General features: G+C 41.7%; 1 protein-coding gene across 5 annotated transcripts; it reads right to left on the bottom strand.

The window, feature by feature from the left end:
• Positions 1-12,558: 12,558 nt before the first annotated feature.
• MYCN (MYCN proto-oncogene, bHLH transcription factor) lies at positions 12,559-18,717 on the bottom strand. Of its 5 annotated transcripts, none has more exons than XM_084512888.1 (3): positions 18,582-18,717; positions 15,232-16,073; positions 12,559-14,100 (listed from the first exon to the last, which is right to left on the bottom strand). In XM_084512888.1, the coding sequence occupies exons 2-3, from the start codon at positions 15,968-15,970 to the stop codon at positions 13,502-13,504; spliced, it is 1,338 nt and encodes a 445-aa protein (XP_084369014.1). In that variant the 5' UTR covers positions 15,971-16,073; positions 18,582-18,717; the 3' UTR covers positions 12,559-13,501. The 5 variants fall into 5 exon arrangements, with proteins under 5 accessions (XP_084369014.1, XP_084369017.1, XP_084369016.1 ...); XM_084512891.1 differs by having other exon boundaries at positions 18,548-18,618; XM_084512890.1 differs by lacking the exon at positions 18,582-18,717 and adding an exon at positions 17,609-17,708.
• Positions 18,718-21,953: the final 3,236 nt, after the last annotated feature.

The following is a 21,953-nucleotide window of genomic DNA, read 5'->3' as shown; positions in this document are numbered from 1 at the left end:
AGGTTAGATAATTTAAGCTGCGGTTGCACAGCAATTTAAACTAATCTAAGTCTTGCCTGCCAGGGAGGGTGGAACCACATCAGCCAACAGTTAGGTGGGCATCAGCCACCGCTGAGCCCCAGCCCCAGTTTCAGCTAGCAGCTCAGAGAGACAACGTTACCTAGGTTTGCTAAAATGGACCATGATGCACAAACCCCACTGAAAGTCTTCATTGTGTCCATGTAAAGACATTGCTGGATATTTATGAGTTTTTTCAATGTAGACCTGGAGAACTTTTTAGAGACACAGCAACTTACTGGAGCTGACAGCTGACCACAGTAAAAAAAAAAAAGACACAGCTTTTTCTTCAGGAAGCTTACAATCCGTATGCTGTATTTCCACTGTAAAGACCTTAAGCTTCTAGCTGAAAGAATAAAAGAGAAAGAAAAAAAAATAATAAGTTGACTTTACTATTTATGAGAAGCTCCCAGTGTAAAATAATAATAATAGTAATTGTTTTGCAGGTTAGTTGTCTAGGGATTTATTTATTTAAATATTTGTTTTCTTGTTTCTTCCAAGAGCAGAAACAACCCTCTTGAATTGCTCTGCTGTGAATCAATCTTTTTTTTTTTTTTTTTTTTTTTTTCAACAGCAGCATCAAAAATGACTAGGTTTCATTCATTAACAGAATAATACATGTATTTTGCTCAGTAATGTTTGTTTGAATTACAACTGTGTAGAATTCAGAACAAAGGTAGTGTGGCTGCACTGACCTGCTCAAAATTCATATTTAGATAGTTTCTCCTATAATACCTGATTGAGTATACCAATTACCTAAAATATTGAAGTTCTTCTGCTACTCCATTTCATTAAGAAAGAAAAGAAAAGAAAAGAAAAGAAAAGAAAAGAAAAGAAAAGAAAAGAAAAGAAAAGAAAAGAAAAGAAAAGAAAAGAAAAGAAAAGAAAAGAAAAGAAAAGAAAAGAAAAGAAAAGAAAAGAAAAGAAAAGAAGAGAAAAGAAGAAACATGCACGTGTACGTATGAACAGCTGTTAGCCTTGATTTTTAAAACAATGTTGTGCTGCCCCATTTATCTGAAGATTTCTTGGTATTTTGAACGATAAAGGGGGGTACAGATTTGCTTTTCTTGCCTTCTCTCATGTTTAAATTTCATTTCTGAATGCTAACTTCAGCACCAGGTTTCTCTGCATACCAGAGGGGTGGTCTCTGGGGACAGAGGGAAGGGGAAATGGTTATAAGAAGAGGCATATTATATATGGTCATATAAAATTATCCAAGGTGTCTGTTTCTATCTTATTCCTTTTCTGGTGTACAGAAGAAAATAAGCATTATAAGCCCCAAGGCACTTCTCTGTGTCTGCTTCTGCAGAATGTCTACCCCTGAGGCTTACAGGAACACCCACAACTAGGAGAAAGGATTCAGCCCAGCATTGAAAGACTGTAGTGTTTGGAAATGGAAAATGCATGAAATGTGTGTTAACCCGAACTGGAAAACCTAAGCAAGTCATTTTACTTACAGCCAACAAAACCTTCAAGAAAACTTGTACTGATTTATGTTCATGTATCCACATTTGGATCTCCATCTTACCTGTCTGGATACAGCTTTGTGTTTGATTCAGTGTAAGGATGATGTGAGGCAACATTGTAGGCGTTTGTGTATTGGATTTTGGCTTGTTTTGTAAGTGCTATAGAATTTCCTGTCTGAAGATTGTTGGTCTTTTATCTTCTCATCTCTAATTACTACTATTATATTCCAAAAGACTAGAAATAAACTAAATTCTGTGCTAACCTGAAACTTAAGAGCAGAGGATGAGGAATAGGGCAGAGAATTTGTTTAGTTTTGATCTAAGGTAGATCAAAAACAAACAAACTGTTTGAGAGTCTACTGACTCTCATTTAATCCAGATCTCCTCCTCTGAACTATCTCTGAAATTTCTTACCACAGACCTAGAAGAAATTGGCTGTTTTTGTATCTTTTCTTCACTCCCTTGCAGTTTCCTGGAGGTCAGAGAGCTGTACCAATCTCTCTGGCCCAGTGTGGCCCAGGAAATTGCAAATATTTTCATCTGTGTCAGGTTCTACATATGCAAGTTAGGAGGTTCAAAGGGAAGCTTAATTGACACTAATCCTCATCTTGACTTTTGCTCACCTCCTCCTCTTTTCCCACTAAGACTTCCCACCTTCCCACCTCAAAGCCACAGAAGCTTTGCAATTTTTCTTATAAAAATATATATATTTAACCCTTTGGCAATCTCTTAATGCCCTTTTATTAAATCCCTTAACTCCTTTTATTAAGTCCAGGGTAATTAAAATGATTATAAACCTCTCTTGAGAGATTATTCCCTTTAATCACAGTGCATATTTGCTGAGATGTAGGCGACATTTGTGGTATATCAAATATATTTTGGGCAAAGATGTTTAATAACAATTTTTAAAACTAAAATCTTGATTAAGGGGGTTTAAGGCATTAAAAATCATATCTACATGTGGTCATGACAAAACATTGAAGGACTTCAAATACTTTTCTGCATGTACAATGGCACAGTTGTAATCAGGTTTCTCAATTTATTTCAACTCCAGCTCCTCAACTGGCATAATCTGTCCTAATGCCATTGGCTCCCAAGGTGCTACACTATATCGGGTCTGTTTTCTGGGCAACCGGAACAAATGAACAGTAAATGCAAAGTAAAATCTTTTGGGGGTCATTATTACCTAGTCAATGGGAGAAAAATCAAGGACATTTCTTCTGAAATGAGCTTAAATGTTCTTGGCTGGGACTCCCAAACTGCACTCATCTCATCTCCAGCATAGTAAAGTGGTCAGCTGCATATACATGAAAATACACAGGGTTGGATGTTGTTGGCAACGTGTTTATATACAATAATATACAAGCAGGTCTAGGAACGCCTATTCTGGTGTAAAATTTAAATACACTCTAAACCATCATGCAGGTTTGGGGTTTAATGTGGACATTAGCTAAAATTTCTCATAAAAAGTAGGCTTCATTGTGGATACCACATTAAATAAGACCAAGTGACTGCTAAATCAGTCCTTAGCAGCAGCTAATCTTTTCTCTTAACTATCTGTGATCATTTAATCTCTGTTTCTTTATGCCTGTTAATATATGGTCTGAATTTTATTTGGTACTTCTAGAACCAAGATCCCCAAAGTTTAAGAGGTGATGAGAGAAAAAGGTGATAACACACACACATTATAGATGCTTGCTACTAGACTGATTCCAGAAGATTCAAGATTAAAGAATTCTGATAAGAAAAACACTAGGTGTCCAAGATCTGTTTTGTTTTATTGCTATTCTTTTTTTCTTTTTTTTTTTTTTTTTTAAAGAGATGAAAAACATTACATAAAAAATAAACATATAATCAAGAGGATCAATAGCCAAATGTCTTATTCTTGACCACTTCTAATTGCTGTTTATTTTCACTGGTGCTTATATAACTTAAGCATCCAAGCACTACATATTGTCAACACCAGCAGCAGAAAAGAAAGATATAAAGATATAAAGTTCATGAGTAACTCAACTGCTCCTTGGTTAAGATTGAATCGATATCCTTAAGTTGTTCCAGAAGAACAAAATTTATTCTTTAAAAGCCCTTCTACCTCTGACAAAAGTGAAACAATACTAATTTGTTATGCTTTATTCTATCTGTTCTATTCTAATTACATGCTTGCATTTTCATAAAATGCCCTTTCACAAACAAACGCCGGTGAGAACTTCAGAACTCCAAAGAGTGAAAGAATATAAAATACAATTCAATGTAACTTGGTATACTTAGAATTTTTATTTAGACATCATTACATGCCTTGGGTTCATGATTTATACTTTTCTACAGAGGTCAGCAGTTACAGCCATTCACCAAGAGTTCAACAGGTCATAGAATGGGACCCTGTGTTTTATACTTAAATAACAAAATTACATTAAAACATAAGATAACTATTAGTAAGGGTGAACAAGACTGCAAATCAAAAAAAAAAAAAAAAAAAAAAAGACTAATTTAAGTGTTTGAATCAAAAGATGGATTGACATGGTATTGAGAAGGGATTGATATGAAGCAGTTATCAAAGACCACAGGAGCTGTGAAAAGAAGTAATTTTTTAAAAGGAACAGAGAAATAGGTCTATAAGTACTACTACAGTAACTGTACTGTAGAAACAATTGAAGGTAAAGGTGAAGGTAATCTCTGGTAAAGTTAGAACTATAAGAAGTCATATAACAGATCTAGCTGCAGAAGTTAATAGTGATTTTTCTAAACACTCATCTGCTCTGTTTTTCGTCTGTTGCTTTACTTTTTATTCTTCTATGAAAACCAAGTGAGTTGTGCTATCATTTCATTTAACTTAAAACGTTGTCAGTTTATCAACATCTAAAATATATCAGCATGCCTTGTAATTGAGCTTTGTGTAGGTTCTGAGAAGCAGAAAATAAGGTCCTGCTCACCATGCAATACAGTAACCTGAGAGATATTTTAGGAAATTTTATCAGTAACGTAGACAATTTTCTGGCAATGATGAGTACTGCTATACATTGATAATAAGCAGGATATGTGAAAAGACAAAAGAAATATAAAGGTACATAAGTTATGGAGATATTATTATAGAAAACCAAAGCAAAATATCATTTTCCTTGCTTGAGTGCTGCAGAAAAGACAACCTAGATGGAATGGGATTTAAGATCACTTGACTAATTCAAGAAAAACCTTCAAATGAGTGAAAGAAATTTGTTGAAGACACAAGTAGTGGGACTCTTGAAATTAGTTGTTAATACATAGGTGTTTACCTGTGCACTAGAGAACTAATTCAATTCATCCTGAAATAGACATCTATGCTGAATCACTCTCCAGACTCCATTGACCTAAACAGGACTTAGACATCAAGCTTTCAGTTAGGTATCTGTACAAACACATCTAGATCTAGGTCTCTTATGGTGAACCCCATGTTAGATATCTACAGTGTTGGTATATGTATCTGGTCATCCAAGGCTCCACTATAGTCTATAAAAAAAAAATGGGTACCTCTAGGGCAAGATTAATTTGTATTATTTCAAATAATTATTTAAAGATTAAATTAATTGAGTGCTAAAAATGCGTTTTCTTTATTGGCAGAAAAGAGTTGGTATCTATATGGTCAGGTGAATCCCCCTTGCCTCGTGCATGGTTACTTATCTGAGGGAGGCAAAAAAGTAAAACCAGAAGTCATAAATCAAAACATCATAAAAATATTTAAAAGTTAAATACTGTAGCATATTACACCATTACATAGCTTCATTAGCAACATTAATGTAAGCCTGAAGGAAGAAAGGTTCATATAGATTCACAACACTATATTTCCAATGCTATTTTGTATACCTACGTTCCTATTCCACTCATGCAAGAAATCCTTATATGTACATACTGAACAAATAACACATTGGAGCTGAAGCACATGACATTCTACCCAGGCTCTTTTGGCCTGAAGTAGAGCTTTTAGAGAAAAGCTACAATTCTAATTATAAATATTGAGGATGTGACTCAGGAGTGGTGCCTGGGAACCATGACCAAAACTAATGCTTGTAGGAAAATATGAGAAACAAAAAGCCCTCAGAAACAGTTTACACTATACTTTTCATGAGCAGGTTTCTAGATAAAACAGAAAAAAAATGCATTTCTGTTAGATTTTTGTCTTTCGTTGTTGTTGTTATTGTTGTTGTTGTTTATTTATTTATTTATTTATTAAATAAGAATTTTCTAATCCTTACTTAAAAGCTCGTGCAGTTCTAAAGGGAGAAACCTAACATTCCCAATTTCTTAGGATAGAGGAATATAAAGCATGTACTTCTAAACTTTTCCTAAAATAAACAAATGAAGAATAAATGAATAAATAAATAAAGCATTGCAACTTTCAGGGAAAGGCTTATTTATTAAAGGCTGTTGGCAGTTCTGTGTTGTTCTCTGTTTAGCAGCTACTTTAGCAATCTAAAACCTGCATACAAAGCTGGCACAAAGCTGTGCCAGGAAGGTTTAGTTTAGACTGGACGTTAGGAAAAAAATTATTTACCATGAGGTTGGCCAAACACTGGAATGGGCTTCCTACGAGGTGGTTGATGCCTGTCATTGTTCAAGCAGCATTTGGATAATGCCCTTAATAACATTCTTTAACTTTTGGTTAGTCCTGGAGTGGTTAGGCAGTTGGACTGGATAATCTTTGAAGGCCCCTTCAAATTGAACTATTCTATTCTATTCTATTCTATTCTATTCTATTCTATTCTATTCTATTCTATTCTATTCTATTCTATTCTATTCTATTCTGTTCTGTTCTGTTCTGTTCTGTTCTGTTCTGTCCCGTTCTGTCTCGTTCTGTTCCGTTCCATTCTGTTCCGTTGCATTGCATTCTATGCTGTTTTATTCCTTGTCCTTTAGGGCCGCATTCACAGACCCTGTACAGGTGTTTAAACACCCTTCAGTTTCACAGGACAAACATTTATACAAATAATTTGGTGGTAGGAAACTGTAGATTTTAGATTTATGTGCTGTGACATCTATATCTATGCTTAAATAACTGACTTTCTCCAGTCCTGTCCTCAACTGCTACTAACCCCTAAGCCTCCTGAATTCCATTCATCATATGTGTAAAGTGGCCAAAATACTGCTCTGAACTTAATGAACTGCTCAGAGACTCACTTAGTGGATGCCAAAGCTTTGTGATATTCTTGAAATGAGACAGACAACACCCATCTCACCAGTACTGCAAAATCCTGTAGGCATGCTCTGATCATGTCCAAGACATTAACACATGATGGGTCTCTCCACACTACAGCTAGAAATAGATGATGGATTGAAGGACTCTATGATGTTCCCACAAAAACAAAAGCAAAAACAAAAGGAAATTGTACATGCTGCTTGCTAGGGCACTCATTTTGGAGATAAAATATCCAGTCTTTACTCTTGCTGTGGAACACCAGAATAAATCCTGCAAGAATACACTCAAGCATCACCATTGTCTAGTAGGTCTGATTTTACTCCCTTTTATATGACTGATTACATTTGTAGGGAAAATAATGAAGTCTTTATCACTTGCACTTTTTCCTCTTCCTCTTCCTCTTCCTCTTCCTCTTCCTCTTCCTCTTCCTCTTCCTCTTCCTCTCTTTTCCTTTCCCTTTTTCACATTCCTCATACTAAATCAACATTTTCCTCATAACTCCACATGCAGTCCAGAAACAAAATTTTACCTTAAAGTCACAGGCATGTAACGCCAAGGATATGAATATCGAAGATACTTGATCTCTAAATCTTTACTCTTTGAATACAGAATTTCCCTTTTTTTTACATTGTTCCTTTAAAAACAGTGGCTGAAAAAATAGTATAAAAAAAGTGACCAATGTGATCTAATTTTAGAAGACAAAGGGAATTTCTTCAGGAAGGATCCTTGACTAGCAGTTACTAAAAAGCAAATTCATAACAATATTTCAAGGTTATTTAAGATTTGAAGAGTTTAAAAGAAAGAAATTATATAAGTCATTAAAATTGTTTGATGAGTACTTGCCACTACCACACTCTGATTATAATGGATAGTTCCCCCATTTCCTACATAATTAATTGCAATAGCAATTACATATAAAATTAAATTTAATGCAATATTACTTACAACATTATTATTATTAAACCTATGTCATAATGCCGAAACAAATGAAATATGCCAATTAAATTAACTGTATACTTCATACATACTTCTACATCCATCCATACACTATTTTATTGCAATAAATACATCTATTAACCTGCAACTCAAAGCATTGCTTTAAATTTAATTTGTTAAGTAACATCAGCTACAGGTCAAATTACTCATTGATGGTACCCAACAGCAATAAAGAAGCCCTTAACATAGTTCCCGTAACTGCCTCTTTCACATTGCAATCATTTTTCTTCCGTGATACAGAGCAATGTACAGTCTCATTCCAGTAAAAGCCCAATATATGCTCTGAACTGTCCTTTGGGATGAACCTGTCTCTCTCTGCTGGTGACATAAAGAGAATTAGGAAGCTAAGCAGCGAGGTGCTTAATGTGCCATGCTTGTAATGCCTGTAGATTAAAAGATGCAACTAAAAGAAATCAAAAACATGATTCATGCTACCTCTAACATTAGACTAGACTGTATTTAGATGTTAGACACTGTTTTTCTAGACATAATAGTGTAATGATTAATGTAGCAATTCACAGGACTACGAACTCACCTGTTTCAGACAAATAACAGAATACAGTTCATCTGCCTAAATAAATGCAGCATAACACAGAAAGCAGTAAACATTTAAAGCAGACAAATGAGGTTGGAAAATTGGGACCATGAATATGACAAATAAACAATCTTATTTTACTGTAAAATTAAAATATTTAAATTTATCAAAGCAATATTGGATGGAAAATCTATATCATGGGAAATGGTATAGGTCACAAACTGAGCAGCTGTAATAATATACATGAAGCCTAACAATGATTATGCAAATTAAATTTAATTCAACAGTTCAGAGATGAGTAACAAATAGGTCTAATTCAGTTATGTCTGATGCATGCTACACACCCATCCATTTCACCGGGGTGTTTAAAAATACTGGCTATTAATTGATTTATTTTGTGGATATGTTTAATTTTCTAGTTTTGCATTGTTTAGGAGTGTCACACAATAATTGTAAATACAGGAAACAAAATACACTTGTTTGCTTGCTTTTTCTTCAAAGGACCAACTGGCCAGTCTTGTTACTTACTCGGTTAAAATACAGACTTGGCCTTATTTAGCAGGGTTCATGAACTGACGCATATGTATAGCATACATTTTAATGTATACATAGAGCACATATACAAGGGCTTTTCCTAGCTCACAGATCGAGAATTCATTTTATCTTCTTTGTTCCTAATTCACATATACCTAATTTAATTGAAGGAAGGATCTGGCCAGCAGAAGCACAAAGCTGCACACACAACCTAACCCCAAAATGCCCATTTCCCTGGGGCCAAGCCTCCTTGCAGGGTCAGTACAAGCAGAAAGCAAAAACTAGCCTGTGTTTAGGTAGCCCAGAAGAAGAGCAAGCTTGTCTGGGCACAGATGAGGGCTCAGGATTCAGGCAGGCTGCTGGGGCAAGCTGCCACCCTGTGTATTGGTGCTACAGCACTAGCCAGAAGGGCTATGGCAAAGCCCACTGTGCTGGCCCTACAGTCAGCCTGGCCAATATTTTTCTGTGAGCCTTCTGGAAGCGTTGCACATCTCATGCTTCTACCGAATTCTCTGCGTACTTTACAGGGGTGATGTGACGCCCTTTTGATAGCCTTGGGTTCCTGAGAGAAAACCCCCATTTCTAGCATAAAGGAGAAAGGGGAAAAGGAAAGGAGAAAAGGAGTCAAGGAAGAGGAAGGAAGCCAGGTATAAATCATGAAGCAATCGCCAAGAGTGTGATAAACAATATGCTACATTAAAAAGTAGTTAAATTCATGATCCCAACCTTAAAGCTTTAAATAAAATTAATCTTTTGATTTAAAGTAGCTACCAGTCAGGAAACTCAGAATGGGATCCTTTTAAAGTCATTTTTTTTTCTAGCTTGGTTTATCAGCATATTTACCAGGAGCAAATGTGACCTCTGCAAATTATACACATCATGAAAACCCAAGAAGTTCTGCCAAGAGCTGGTGATAAGTTGCTATAACAGCAGCTTGGGGGTTGAGAAATGCACTTTCCTTTGCACTCATGGTAACAGGTGACCTGGTGGTAATGACATCATTAACACATTTCACCTTTTTAAGCTCTCCCGCTGGTGTTTTACTTATACTGGTTTATGGGGGAATCATTTAATTTTGGTGTTTGAAGTCCCTTGTGTTCTTAGTGGTATTTTTTGGGGAAAAAAAAAAAAAAAATGGAAAGAGATTGTCCTCAGGAATGTGATTTGGGACAAAACCATTTGATTCTATCAGCAGATTCTGTCTTGTGTGAAAAAGAACTTGGGAGTTTTTATAGTGATCAGATAAGATTGTGATTAATCTAATTCGGTTTTCCCTTCAGGAATAGGCAATACCCTCTTTTAATAAGCAGTTATTAGGCACTTGCCAAATCTTCTAACAGCTTCTCCAGATATGTATGCATTTTTATGCAAGCTAGGTATGTCTATGAAAAACAGAAACCAAACCAACAAAAAACACTCCAAATGGAATAGTTTCTCCATTCGATACTTGACAGTCCTTATGGACTCTCCACTCTAGATATGCATGAAGCAGGATCTTTTGTTCCTGTTGTTACCATGTCTCTGTGTACTTCTCTATGTACCCTTGTAGGTAATGATTTTTCTGAAAATATTATCAAATGCATTGTTTATCTCTTCTTTTCAAAAGCTGTCTTATGACACCTCTCCTTTTCATTTCTTGTAAATATAAAAGAATCTGAAACTCCTATTTAACAATTGCAATTTAATAACATCCTACATCCGAGATTTTTATTTACAGAAACGTTTGCCCTTGACAACTTGCTCCCTACATCAACAATGTGAAAACAAACCTATTAACCCCTGAAACTTACAAAGAGAAAGGGAAAAAAAAAAAAAAAAAAAGAGAGAGAGAGAAAGATAAACCCACCCACAGCAAACACTACAGCATATGGAAGCATTTCTGAAATGTATGGGGCCAGATCCTATCTCCATTGACATTAATCAGACGTTTATCACCGAATTCAAAAGGATCACCCACTGAAAAAGAAAAAAAGAAAAAAAGAAAAAAAGAAAAAAAGAAAAAAAAAAAGAAAAAAAAAAAAGAAAAAAAAACGAAAAAAAAAAAAAGAGGCTTTCAGAATGGGATTTTGTGCTCAATTTCCAAACAGACTTGAGTATTTGACACCTTTATTATACTCTAAATGCTTGGATAACACAACAATACAGGACAGGACTGTTTTCAGTCTCAAGAAAGGAGAAGTAATTGCTGTCTTCAACTACATAATGGGAGGTTACAGAAAAGGTGGAGCCAGACGCTTCTTCGAGGTTAAACACAAGAAAGATGGGAGGCAATGGACTGAAACAGCAACAAGAAACATTCCAAAGAAATATTAGAAAAATGTTCATAGCAGTCAAAAATTGAAATGTGTTGTCTAGCTATCGAATCTCGATCCTTGAGGACATTCAAAATTTGGCCGCATATGACTCTGAGCACCCCGATCTCACATAGAATTTGCCCTTTATTTGAGTGGAGGATTTGGATCAGTTGTCCTCCGGGAAGGGCAGGGAAGAGCAGGGAAGGGCAGAATAGAATAAACATTCTATTTATGGAACAATTGCGGTTCTCAAGTCTCCTTTGAGAATATTTGAGAATATATTGCTTTGATATATTAAGTCTACATATTCAGACCAAATCTTCCAATGGCAAAACTGAATTCAAAAAGCATTGTAGAAATTTGTGCCAGTTGAGGATCTGGGTTTGCTGCACTGGAACAGAAGTTCAATTCCAAATGTTCTTGGTACAGAAGTTGGCTGGGGCCCAAGAATGCACAGGCTGTGGGTACACAAACAAGCTACTGTAGGGCATGGATATATGGCACATATGCTACTGTGATTTTGTTCCCATACTGGTCTTACTCTGTTATCTCATGGCAAAGGAGATGCTCCATACACCAAGCAATCTACATCCCCTGTATCATAACTGAAGGGTAGGATGTCCCAGATTAGCTCCTTGCAAGTTCATCCTTATAACATTTACTGGTCACTGTTCAGTGATCCACACCTTATTTTTCAGGTTCAGTGCAGGGAAAAGACAGCATCACAAATACCTGTGCAGTCCAGAAAATAAAATAGCTCCTTCATCTTAAGAAGCCAACGAAAATACAACCAAATATATTTCACAATTTGCAAGTCTTGCTCCTGTCACACAAAATGCCATCACACCACTTCAGAAAGCAACCTGCCGAATTTTGTTCGGACTACGTACATACCACTTGACGCATGCCTTGCAGCTCTCTGTACCTCAGAACTGTAACTTCCCTGTGATTTTTATTCTTCAGTAACTTAGCACAGTGGTAACAAGCAGGATCTTTGGCTAGACAAGAAAGAACATCAATCCTTCTGTGCAATGATGGACAGCTTTAGGGATACGCCTTTTGTAATGCAAATAAGAACTGCCCAATAAGATCTTGGTTTACTACAAATATTTCATTTTCTGTAGTAAAGTCTACCTTCACCATTTACTTTTCACCTGTCTGCTCCATGTGGCCAATCCCTCAGCAGCTCCCTTTACAATTCTCCGCATACAGGTCCATATTCCAGAAGTCCTTATGACACTGGAGTCTTTCTGTTAACTGTGGTATGTCCAGTCCCCTGCAATGATCCTGACACCACAAGAGATATCTGAAGTGTGAAAGAATTGAAAAACTGTTCTTACAGTTCTTAGATATGCAAATGTCCTAGCTAGCTGACTTTTCATAGAGCATCAAGTTTGAAAGCTTACTCGCCCATGATATGGGACCATGTTTTTGTATTGCATGAACATTGCAAAGATAAAGATTTTATTTTAAAGAACTTAATTTAAAAGAAAAATAGTACATAGCATATCATGTAATTGCTATTTATTTTCATAAACATGAGGTATTTCAAAGTGCTATAAGACGCAGCACTAAATGTACATCGGAAGAAATTAAACACAGAACTTTGCAGTTACCCAGTTCTATGCACCAAACATTAACAAATACATTAACTGGAAGAAACAGGCTAGGAAAAGGCATATATAGTAAATTTCTTTACAAAAGTTTCTTAGTTCAAAAAAGTGATAAAGTAATATCTACTCAAAACTTTCACAACTCATTTTCATACGAAAATATAAGTATCAAATTTAGTTATGTATCAGCATCATACTAAAGTATACAGGCAATGTAAGAATTAGTACAGTACATAACAGAGATTAACAATATATTTGTATACAAAAACATGCTCCTCAAACATTGAGGTATTACAGTACTTAGGTATGAACTTCCAGTCTAATACTGGTAGCAAAAGCCACCTCTCATAACCCAAGACATGTACAAAAGGCAAGTGTGTAGATGGTATTTACAGAAAATTCCCACAGGGGTACAAATGCTAACCCCTAAAGTAACATCTGTTAGAACATAAGCACCATAAAAATTAGGAGTGAATGTTTTAAACTCAACTATATGTCATCAGCAGCTCCAAATGCTCACAACAATAAAAAAAAAAAATCCCCACCATCTACAGTTCTTAACAAAAAAAAAAAACAAAAAAAAAACAAAAAAAAAACAAAAAAAACAAAGGCAGTCCATTGTTGTTTGGTAGTCTTGCAATAAGCTCCTTGCAAGAACATCCATTTGCTCCGTACCCGGATAATATAGTTTGTCAATTACTTCAGGGACTGGATTGAAAGTAAAACCAACATTCTTAACGTCAAAAAACACAATTTTTTTAAAGAATCAAAAATGTGCAAAGTGGCAATGACTGTCCTGGTCAGCCAAAAAAAAAAAAAATTTTTTAAAAAAAAAAAGCTTAGCAAGTCCGCTTGAACTCTATTTTCTTTACCAGCTGTTGTTGTCTGGCTTGCAATTTCTCCTTTTCTAGCAATAACTTCTGCTCCTCTGCCTGAAGAGAATGGACATATTCAGTGGCTTTTTTCAAGATCACAACTTTTGCAGCTTTCTCATTTTTAACCAATTCTGGAACATGGTCCCTTAATGTGAGGAAACTTGACCGTAGATCATTACGCCTTTGACGCTCCAGGATATTGTGGTTACGTCGACGTTCACTATCCTCTGAATCCGAGTTTCGAGGACTTGAACTCTTAGACTTTGGTTGGATCATGGGTTTTACTGGACGGGGCACCTCAGTTTTTAACTTTTTCTGTGGTGGAGCATCTTCACTCTCCATGTATGGAGAAGGAGCGGCATAATTATGCTGCTGGTGAATTGGTGCGCAACGCTTTAAGATCAGTTCATTCTGCTGTGTCCTGACTGATGGAAAAGTGGTATTTTTAGGACGCACTGTGATAGTAAGAGTCGTAACAGCCTTGTTGGAGGAGGAGCGTCTTTTCTCCACTGTCACAACATCTATTTCTTCTTCTTCATCCTCTTCCTCCTCGTCTTCATCATCTTTTGGTGACAAAAAGTAAAAAAAAGAAAGATGTTATTCCTTCAGAAACTACTCTGAACAAGTATTAAACCAGATGTATTTACTGACAAAACATGTACATTAAAAGCAGTAATGAAATAACTGGTATTTGTAAAAATAGGGTGTGCCCACCAGCTAAAATCAGCTATGGCTCTAGAAAAGTACAAAATATGTACAAAATAACTAAAGAAAAGTGATTTCTGAAAGTTTAACAACTTTTTGTTTGTTTTTTTTTTAACTGCCTCTACTTTTCAAGAAAAGTGGGGCTCCCACCCAACTGATCTCAGTGGCAGAAAGAGTTTTCATACAGAATGTATGAATTTTTAATACAGCTGTGGAGCTGGGGTGCAAAATGCATGCACAGACTCACAACACAGCCCTTGCTTGGTGGAAAAGCAGCCGGAAAACTAAACAATTGCTGGGTTTGTTCTAATGCAGAAGGTGAAGCTGCTCCCGCCGGGGACCCTTTAAGCCGGCGTTTGGTGCTCTGCCAAGAAGACAGCTGTTGGAAGTGCTTCCTCACCCAAAGCTGTCAAACCAGACATTAAAGGGACAGCAGGCTCTGCAGCCCGGGATGGATCACCAAGTTTATGCTGATGGTCACATGGATTGGCTTATGGGCACAGGCGGAACCACTTTTCAACAGAACTGGACTTCTGTGCAGGCACAGACAGGAGATGTCTGTGGGCATTTTAGGTTCTGTCCATGCAAAAACAAGGAATCCTCTGCGAGGCTACTTAGCCTGCTACAGCCTCCCAATGTGACACTTATGGATATATTCACCACCCTCCACGAAACGTGTGTTCATCATGAAACTACCACCCTCCTCACCCCCAAAACACCCCTGGGGATGGTGGACACAGGATAAGGGGACAGAAGGAGTTACGGAAGCTTCACAGCACCACAGCAGGGTCCTGCTGCCCCTCAGGGCCATCTCCTGCTGGGCCACCAGCCCCGGACCCCTGCCCATGCCTTCCCCATGGGGCCGCTATCCCCATCCCTGCCGTGCCTGCTGCCGCCTGCTGGCCAACCCGCACCCCACACACCCCACACACCCCCCGCCCAGCCCCTTCCTCTCTTTCGAGGCCACCACCACCCTCCCATGCACTCACCCGAGTCACTAAGGGTGTCGTCTCCAGAGCTGCTGCTGCTGGCCCGGCTGTCCCCAGCTGGACGTGGCGACCGAGAGCCCCGTGGCGCCCCCCCGCCGCCCGCCACCCCTCGGCTCGTCCCCGTCACCGTTGCCTCCCTTTTGGTGACAGGAAAGGGGAAGACAACGGCTGGGTCCACACACTCAGCCGTTGCCACGGCAGGGACGGCGGCGGTGGTGACAAGGGCAGTGGTGGCAGCAGCCGGGGGGGGTGGTGGCGGGGCGGCAGTGGTGGTGGTGGCGGGAGGCTTGCCTTGGAGCTTCTCGCTGACCGCCCGCTCCAGCTTCTCGCGGGCAGAGAAGCCGCTCCACATGCAGTCCTGGATGATGATGGAGTTGAGGTTGTTGGTCACGCCAAGCCCCGACTCGAACAAGTCCCCCCCGTCCGTGCCGCCCCACAGGTCGGCCTCCGGGGGCAGCAGGAGAAGCTCGGACGCCCAGTCCAGGTGGTCGGTGGGGCGGCAGCCCCCCAGTGCTGCCCCTCCCCAAGGCACCGGGCCCCCTCCCGGGGGGTGCTCCTGGAGACCTGCCCGGCTGGGAGACAGGGGAGGGGTGGGCAGCAGCTCAAACTTTTTCCAGATGTCCTCCCCAGGGGGGGCAGAGTCCGGGCCGCACAAATAAAAGTCATCTTCGTCCGGGTAGAAACAGGGCTGCAAAGAGTCAAACTCGAGGTCGGGGTTTTTGCTGACCATTCCTGGCATTACGGGGGTCTTCTTGCGGGTTCCCGGGTCGGGCAATTGTTTTAGAGGCAGGTTTTATGGTATTTCCACCAAGGGGAAAGAGAGGTCCTCCCAAGACCTGAAACTAAACCAAAAATAAAAAATGATGGTAAAAAAAAATAATAATAATTACAACACGAAGAAACACACAGACGCGACTGTAACTCCCTTACTCTTAAGTGAAAAAGCCATGAAACAGAACAAAACCAAAACACGGTAATTCCATCATCAACAGCAAGAAGCCGGGAGCCTTTTGCAAGTCGAGCAAAAATGCATCGCACACCTTTCCTCCCGACTCGGGCATTAAACGAAAAGGGCCAGGTAGAGCTCCGACGTGCAGGGCTCTCTCCGGGAGGACACCCAGCAAGGTACGGCAGGGATGCAAAGCACCTCTGCGCTCCTGCACAGAGCACTCCCCGGACTCCTTCAAATGCTCAAAGCAGCAGAGTAACTGTAGACAGATGCAAGGCTTTGATACCGTAATCTCCCCAGAAAGCCCTCTTAATATGCCAGCAAAAGTAGAGGAAGTTTACTCCTTTTGTCATCTGCAGAGCAGCGCAAAGAGAGAGGGGGATGCAAAAAAGGGGGCGGAGGGGGCTCTTCGCAACTTTGCAAATCGCCAGTTCATTCACTCAAAGCGAGCCAGAGAAAAATCCACACAAAACACACGGGGGGAGGAGGAGGAGAAATTCAGCAGCAAGAGAAATTATCGACCTTATGTAATAATCTCACATACACACGTTACAAAAAAAAAGAAAAAAAAAAAAAAAAGGCACTAAAATCACCCCGGCGCCACCAACAAAGCCTTGTGATTTGCCAACAAGGTACAGAAGTTTCTGTCCCCCCTTTCTTCCAGCTCAAGACGAGAGCAAATGGAGAGGCTGCGAGGGCGACAACTTGGCAGATTTTGCCCCTTGGTGCACTAAAAGCCTCCTGCAAGCAGCACTTTTCCCCATCTCCCCCGCGGAAAATGCGCGCCCCCTTACCTCGGCCGGACCCCCCACTCGCTAGCCACGACCAGTCACCCGCACCCCATTCCTCTTCCAAGAGCTGGGTTGCATCAGACATTTAACAAAAAAAAAATAAAAATAAAAGATGACTTTTTAAGTCCCAAGGAGCCGCTCAGCGTCTCTCCCTTCGCCTCGGTTAACGTGCCGCGAAGGGAAAGCGTTTGGCTGGGTTGAGAACAGCTGACGCTTAAACGGCGACCAAAAGGGGGGAAAAAAAAAATCCATTAAAAGCCTTATGATGAAATGCAAAGAAACGAGCCTGGCTCAGCTGCTCTCCCCCTGCCCCGCCCCCTGATCACTTCCAGTATTGTACATTTTTCTGCTCCTGAAATATATTAAACCGTTAAAAAAAATGCAAAGCAGTAAAGAGGCACCTACAAAACCCAGGCGAGCTCAGCGCGACAGCTCCAAAACAAAACCAAAATATCCGCCGGGATTTTCTTCTGCTCAATGAAAAACCCATTCACGCACTGCAATGCCCCTGCACTTCCTCTCCATTCCCATCCTCCCTGATTTCGCGACTCGAACGCGATGGGGAATTGTATTTATTTCATTGGGTTTTTGTCCTCCTGCTTATTACAGCCCAGACCCTGCAGCTTCCTCTTCTTACCTCCTTGGTGATGGTGGTGGGTGTTGCAAGGGGGAGGAGTGGCGGGGGGCTGGGGGGAGGGGGAAAAAAGGGGGAAAAAAAAAAAAAAAAAAAGAAAAAGGAAAAAAAAAAAGCAGATGATCTTGTATGTTGCACTTTACTGAGCCCGCGCAGCCCCCGAGGCTAACCCAAGCCTCCACAACCACCCTTTGCTTGCAGACAGATGACTGTCACTGGCAGGCTTTGAAGCTCCTAGCTATTATTTCCCCCACACACCAAAAAAAAAAAAAAAAAAAAAAAAAAGGACAGCAAAAGCTGACACACCCGGGGAGGCATTAAAAAAAAAAAAATAAAAAATTAAGACGGGGGGTGAAGCGAGAGCAGCAAAACCCCACCTCCTGATTTCCATAAGGCAGGGAGGCGCCTGGCGTTTGGCGCCAAAAGCCCCATTTGCTCTTTATGCGGGGCAGGGCGAGGGCCCGGTCCCGCTGCACGCGAGGGGGGGCCCGGCTGCCCCGAGCCGAGCCGAGCCGAGCCGTGCCCCAGCTCCGTCCCCTTCGGGTCGCCCCCTCCCCTCGTCCCCGCAGCAAGGGGGGGGCGCTCACGGGAGGAGCGGCATCCCCCAAGCCGCGGCGACACCCAGGGCGAGAAAAAAAAAAATGAAAAAAAATAATGATAATAAAAAAAAAGAGGAATAAAGAAGTGGCTGGAAGACGGAGTGGCTCCCGACTGGGGGCTTTGCAAATCGTTAATAACCATCCTGCCGGAACGAGCACCTCCCTCAGACGAGCGGGGTTTGCCCGCATCCCCCCCCAACGCACACCCCCCGCCCCGCGCCCCCCTCTCTCCCTCCCCGCCGCCCGGGACGTGAACACTCGGCGGAGCCGCCGCGGGCCCCGGCTTTCCGCTGCGGACGGCGACACCTTGCGGAGGGCCGGCGGAGCTCGGCACGGCTCCCACCTCATCTTCCCCCCCCCGGCCGCCGGGCACCCACCGCTCTCTCGGCTCCTTCCCCGCGGGCGCGGCGGGGCCGGGAGGGCGGCGGGGCCGGGAGCGCGGCGCTGTCTCGTCGGCGGAGCTTGGCGGAGGGGGGCGAGCCCGGTGGCGAGCGATCGCGATCCGGTGGCCGCTGCGGGGTGGCGCCTCCTCGCTCATAGGCTGCAGGTTGAGGCGGGGACTGCGGGGCGTTGCTCGCAGGATGGCTGCCGGCGGGCGGCCGCTTTGTGTGCGGAGGGGGCTGCGCCGCCTCCTTCCCTCCTTTCCCTCGCTTGGTGGTGGGGATGAGCCTGGGGTCTTCCAAACTGGCCCCTTTATCACGTCCCCTGCCCCCCACCTCCCCCCATATCGCAGCCTTCGGGCTGCGCCCTCCCGCGTGGCGATGCCCCCTCGCCTACATGTTGTGCTTCAGTGGCCAAAGCTGTGAGGCCTCAGGGAAGGGGAGGCATTAAAGCATTTGCACTCTTGTTGGGGTGCCCGGTGGGGAACCGCGAACAGGAGCAGCAGCAGCGCGGGGTCGCCAGGGGAGGCAAAATGGCGGCTGCTATCCCACCCGCCTCACCTGTGGGGACCCAGCCATTACGGCTGCCACAGTAAGGGTGGCAGCGCCAGCAGTGGCTGCCAGCCGCTCGAAAATGGCCACTAGGCAGGCAGCAAGTCCTGCCAGACCCCCTCAACTCGCCCTTGCCTGCTTTTTGCCCCTCAACGTAGAAGTGGCTGAACGCTCGCCTTCCTGAGGAGCCCTCAGTGGGCTCTGGTTGAGTGTAAAAAGGGCCTCTAGAAAGCAAGTCCTTCAAGCTTCAAGGTACATGCTGTTCAAGCACAGGGTGTTGCCAGTTACTTTGGATACCCTGTAGTGAATTAAGACTCATTTGGGAAGTGGCAACTGCCTGATGTCAGTTATGGAGGGGTCGTGCACCCTAAAATAGAGGAGTGCCAGACCTCTACTGGCCCCCATGGCAGTAAGCTGGTGAGATGTTTAAGGACCAGCGTGCCTGGACTTCGTGATTTGGCCTCCATTTCCAAAATGCACTTTGGGTTCAAGATGGCAGATTTCATTGATTAGTCAATGTGTGCTTTGCACTTTAAAGATTTCAAGTCTTATGAAAGTGCTGAGCTTTATGAATTTGTATGTATGATTTAGTTGGACAAAAAAGTGTGGGTGGTGTTGATTTAATTTTCTTCACATTTCAGTAGCCTTTAAAAGGTTGCAGCATGTTAGTATTTGTTTCACCAGATATGCAAACAATTTATTTACACTCATCATTCAAGGATATTCCTCAGCTTATCCAATTATTTTCAATTATTTTTGATTTGTTCCTTTAAAGTCATTGTCTTCCATATTGTCCATATTTAATGTTGATATACATACAAACACTGATACGTCCACACTTTGGAGATGGATATGCACTGTTGTCTGATCTAATATTTATTCATTCTAAAATTCTCATCTAGATTCTCTCAGCAGCCTTTTTACATATTCCTTTTTTCTTTTTTTTACCCATATTTTTGTGCAGAAAGAAACTTAACTATCAACTTTTAGGAAAGGTCTACTGTGATGTGTAGTGTGATATCTTTTGTACCTTAATGTGTGTGTTAATGAAAGACAATGCTCAAGACAAAACATTTAAAGTAATTTTCATTGTGGGGAAAAAAAAAAAGACAAAGTAAAAAGCAGTACGCAGAGAAACATGAAAACATGGCTGTTTATAAGCACTAATTCTGTTTAAGGAAAAAAAAGTTGTTAAACCCAGATCTCTTGCTTTGTCTTGTACAGTTGAGAAAGACATGAAAAATTGTGCAAAGCTTTGGAATGACTACACACGTCTTTTTTATTTATTTATTTTTTCCTTGACATTTCTGGCTATTTTATCAACATTTGCTTTTCTTTCTCTGTTTCTATGATACTGTGATCCCTTCTGTCTCTGAAATGGCAAGTATCAAGAAGCCTCTAGGCAAGTGGAAACCTGAAATTACTTGTGGTTACTCTGAATTTATAATTGCTTCGTTTCATTGAAACAACTTGGGAGTTGAGATGTACTGATTTTAGAACTGTGTCCCAATACAGACCATAGAATAATAGAATGTTTTGGGTTGGAAGAGATCTTAAAGATCATCTAGTTCCAACCCTATTGCCATGGGCAAGGACACTTCCCACCAGACCAGGTTGCTCAAAGCCCTGTCCAACCTGGCCTTGGAACACTTCCACGCATGGGGCAGCCGCAGGTTCTCTGGGCAACCTGAGATCTCCACTGCTTCACTACCGTCACAGGGAAGAATTTGTTCTTTATATCTACTTGAAATTTACCCTCTCTCACTTTAAGGCCATTACTCCTTGTCCTGTCACTATATGCTCTTGTAAAAAAGTCCTTCTCCATTGTTCTTGTAGTCCCCCTTTAGGTACTGGAAGGATGCTATGAGGCCTTCCCAGAGCCTTCTCTTTGCAAGACTCAACAACTCCAACTCTCTCAGCCTGTCTTTATAAGGCAGGTGCTCCAGCCCTCCGATCACCCTCGTGGCTCTCCTCTGGACTCATTCTAATAGATCCACATCCTTCTTGTGTTCATGGCCCAAGACCTGAACACAGCACTCCAGGTGGGGTTTCAAGAGCAGAATAGAGGGGGAGAATCATGTCCCTTGCCCTGCTGGCCATGCTTCTTCTGATGCAGCCCAGGATGTCTGACTTTCTGGGCAGCAAGCACACATTGCTAGCTCATGTTGAGCTTCTTGGGTGAGCAATTGGCTAACGGGCAGGGCCCAAAGGGTTATGGTAAATGGAGCTGCGTCAGGCTGGCGGGCGGTCACCAGTGAGGTCCCTCAAGGCTCCATTTTAGGGCCGGTACTTTTCAATATTTTTATAAATGATCTGGATGTAGGAATAGAGGGTATTTTGAGCAAGTTTGCTGATGACACCAAACTTGGAGGAGTTGTGGACTCAAATGAGGGCGTAAAGGCCTTGCAGAGGGATCTGGACAGGTTGGAGAGCTGGGCGATCACCAACCGCATGAAGTTCAATAAGAGCAAGTGCCGGGTCCTGCACCTGGGACGGGGAAACCCTGGCTGCATGTACAGACTGGGCGATGAGACGCTGGAGAGCAGCCTAGAAGAGAGGGATCTGGGGGTCGTGGTAGACAGCAAGTTGAATATGAGCCAGCAGTGTGCCCTGGCAGCCAGGAGGGCCAATCGTATCCTGGGGTGCATCAAGAACGGCATCGCTAGTAGGTCAAGGGAGGTGATTGTCCCGCTCTACTCTGCGCTGGTGCGGCCTCACCTCGAGTACTGTGGGCAGTTCTGGGCACCACAGTATAAAAAGGACATGAAACTGTTGGAAAGTGTCCAGAGGAGGGCTACGAAGATGGTGAAAGGCCTG

Source organism: Aythya ferina (genome assembly GCF_964211825.1).
Source record: "Aythya ferina genome assembly, chromosome: 3".
Lineage (NCBI taxonomy): Eukaryota > Metazoa > Chordata > Aves > Anseriformes > Anatidae > Aythya > Aythya ferina.
This window is presented reverse-complemented; position numbering and strand designations above follow the sequence as displayed.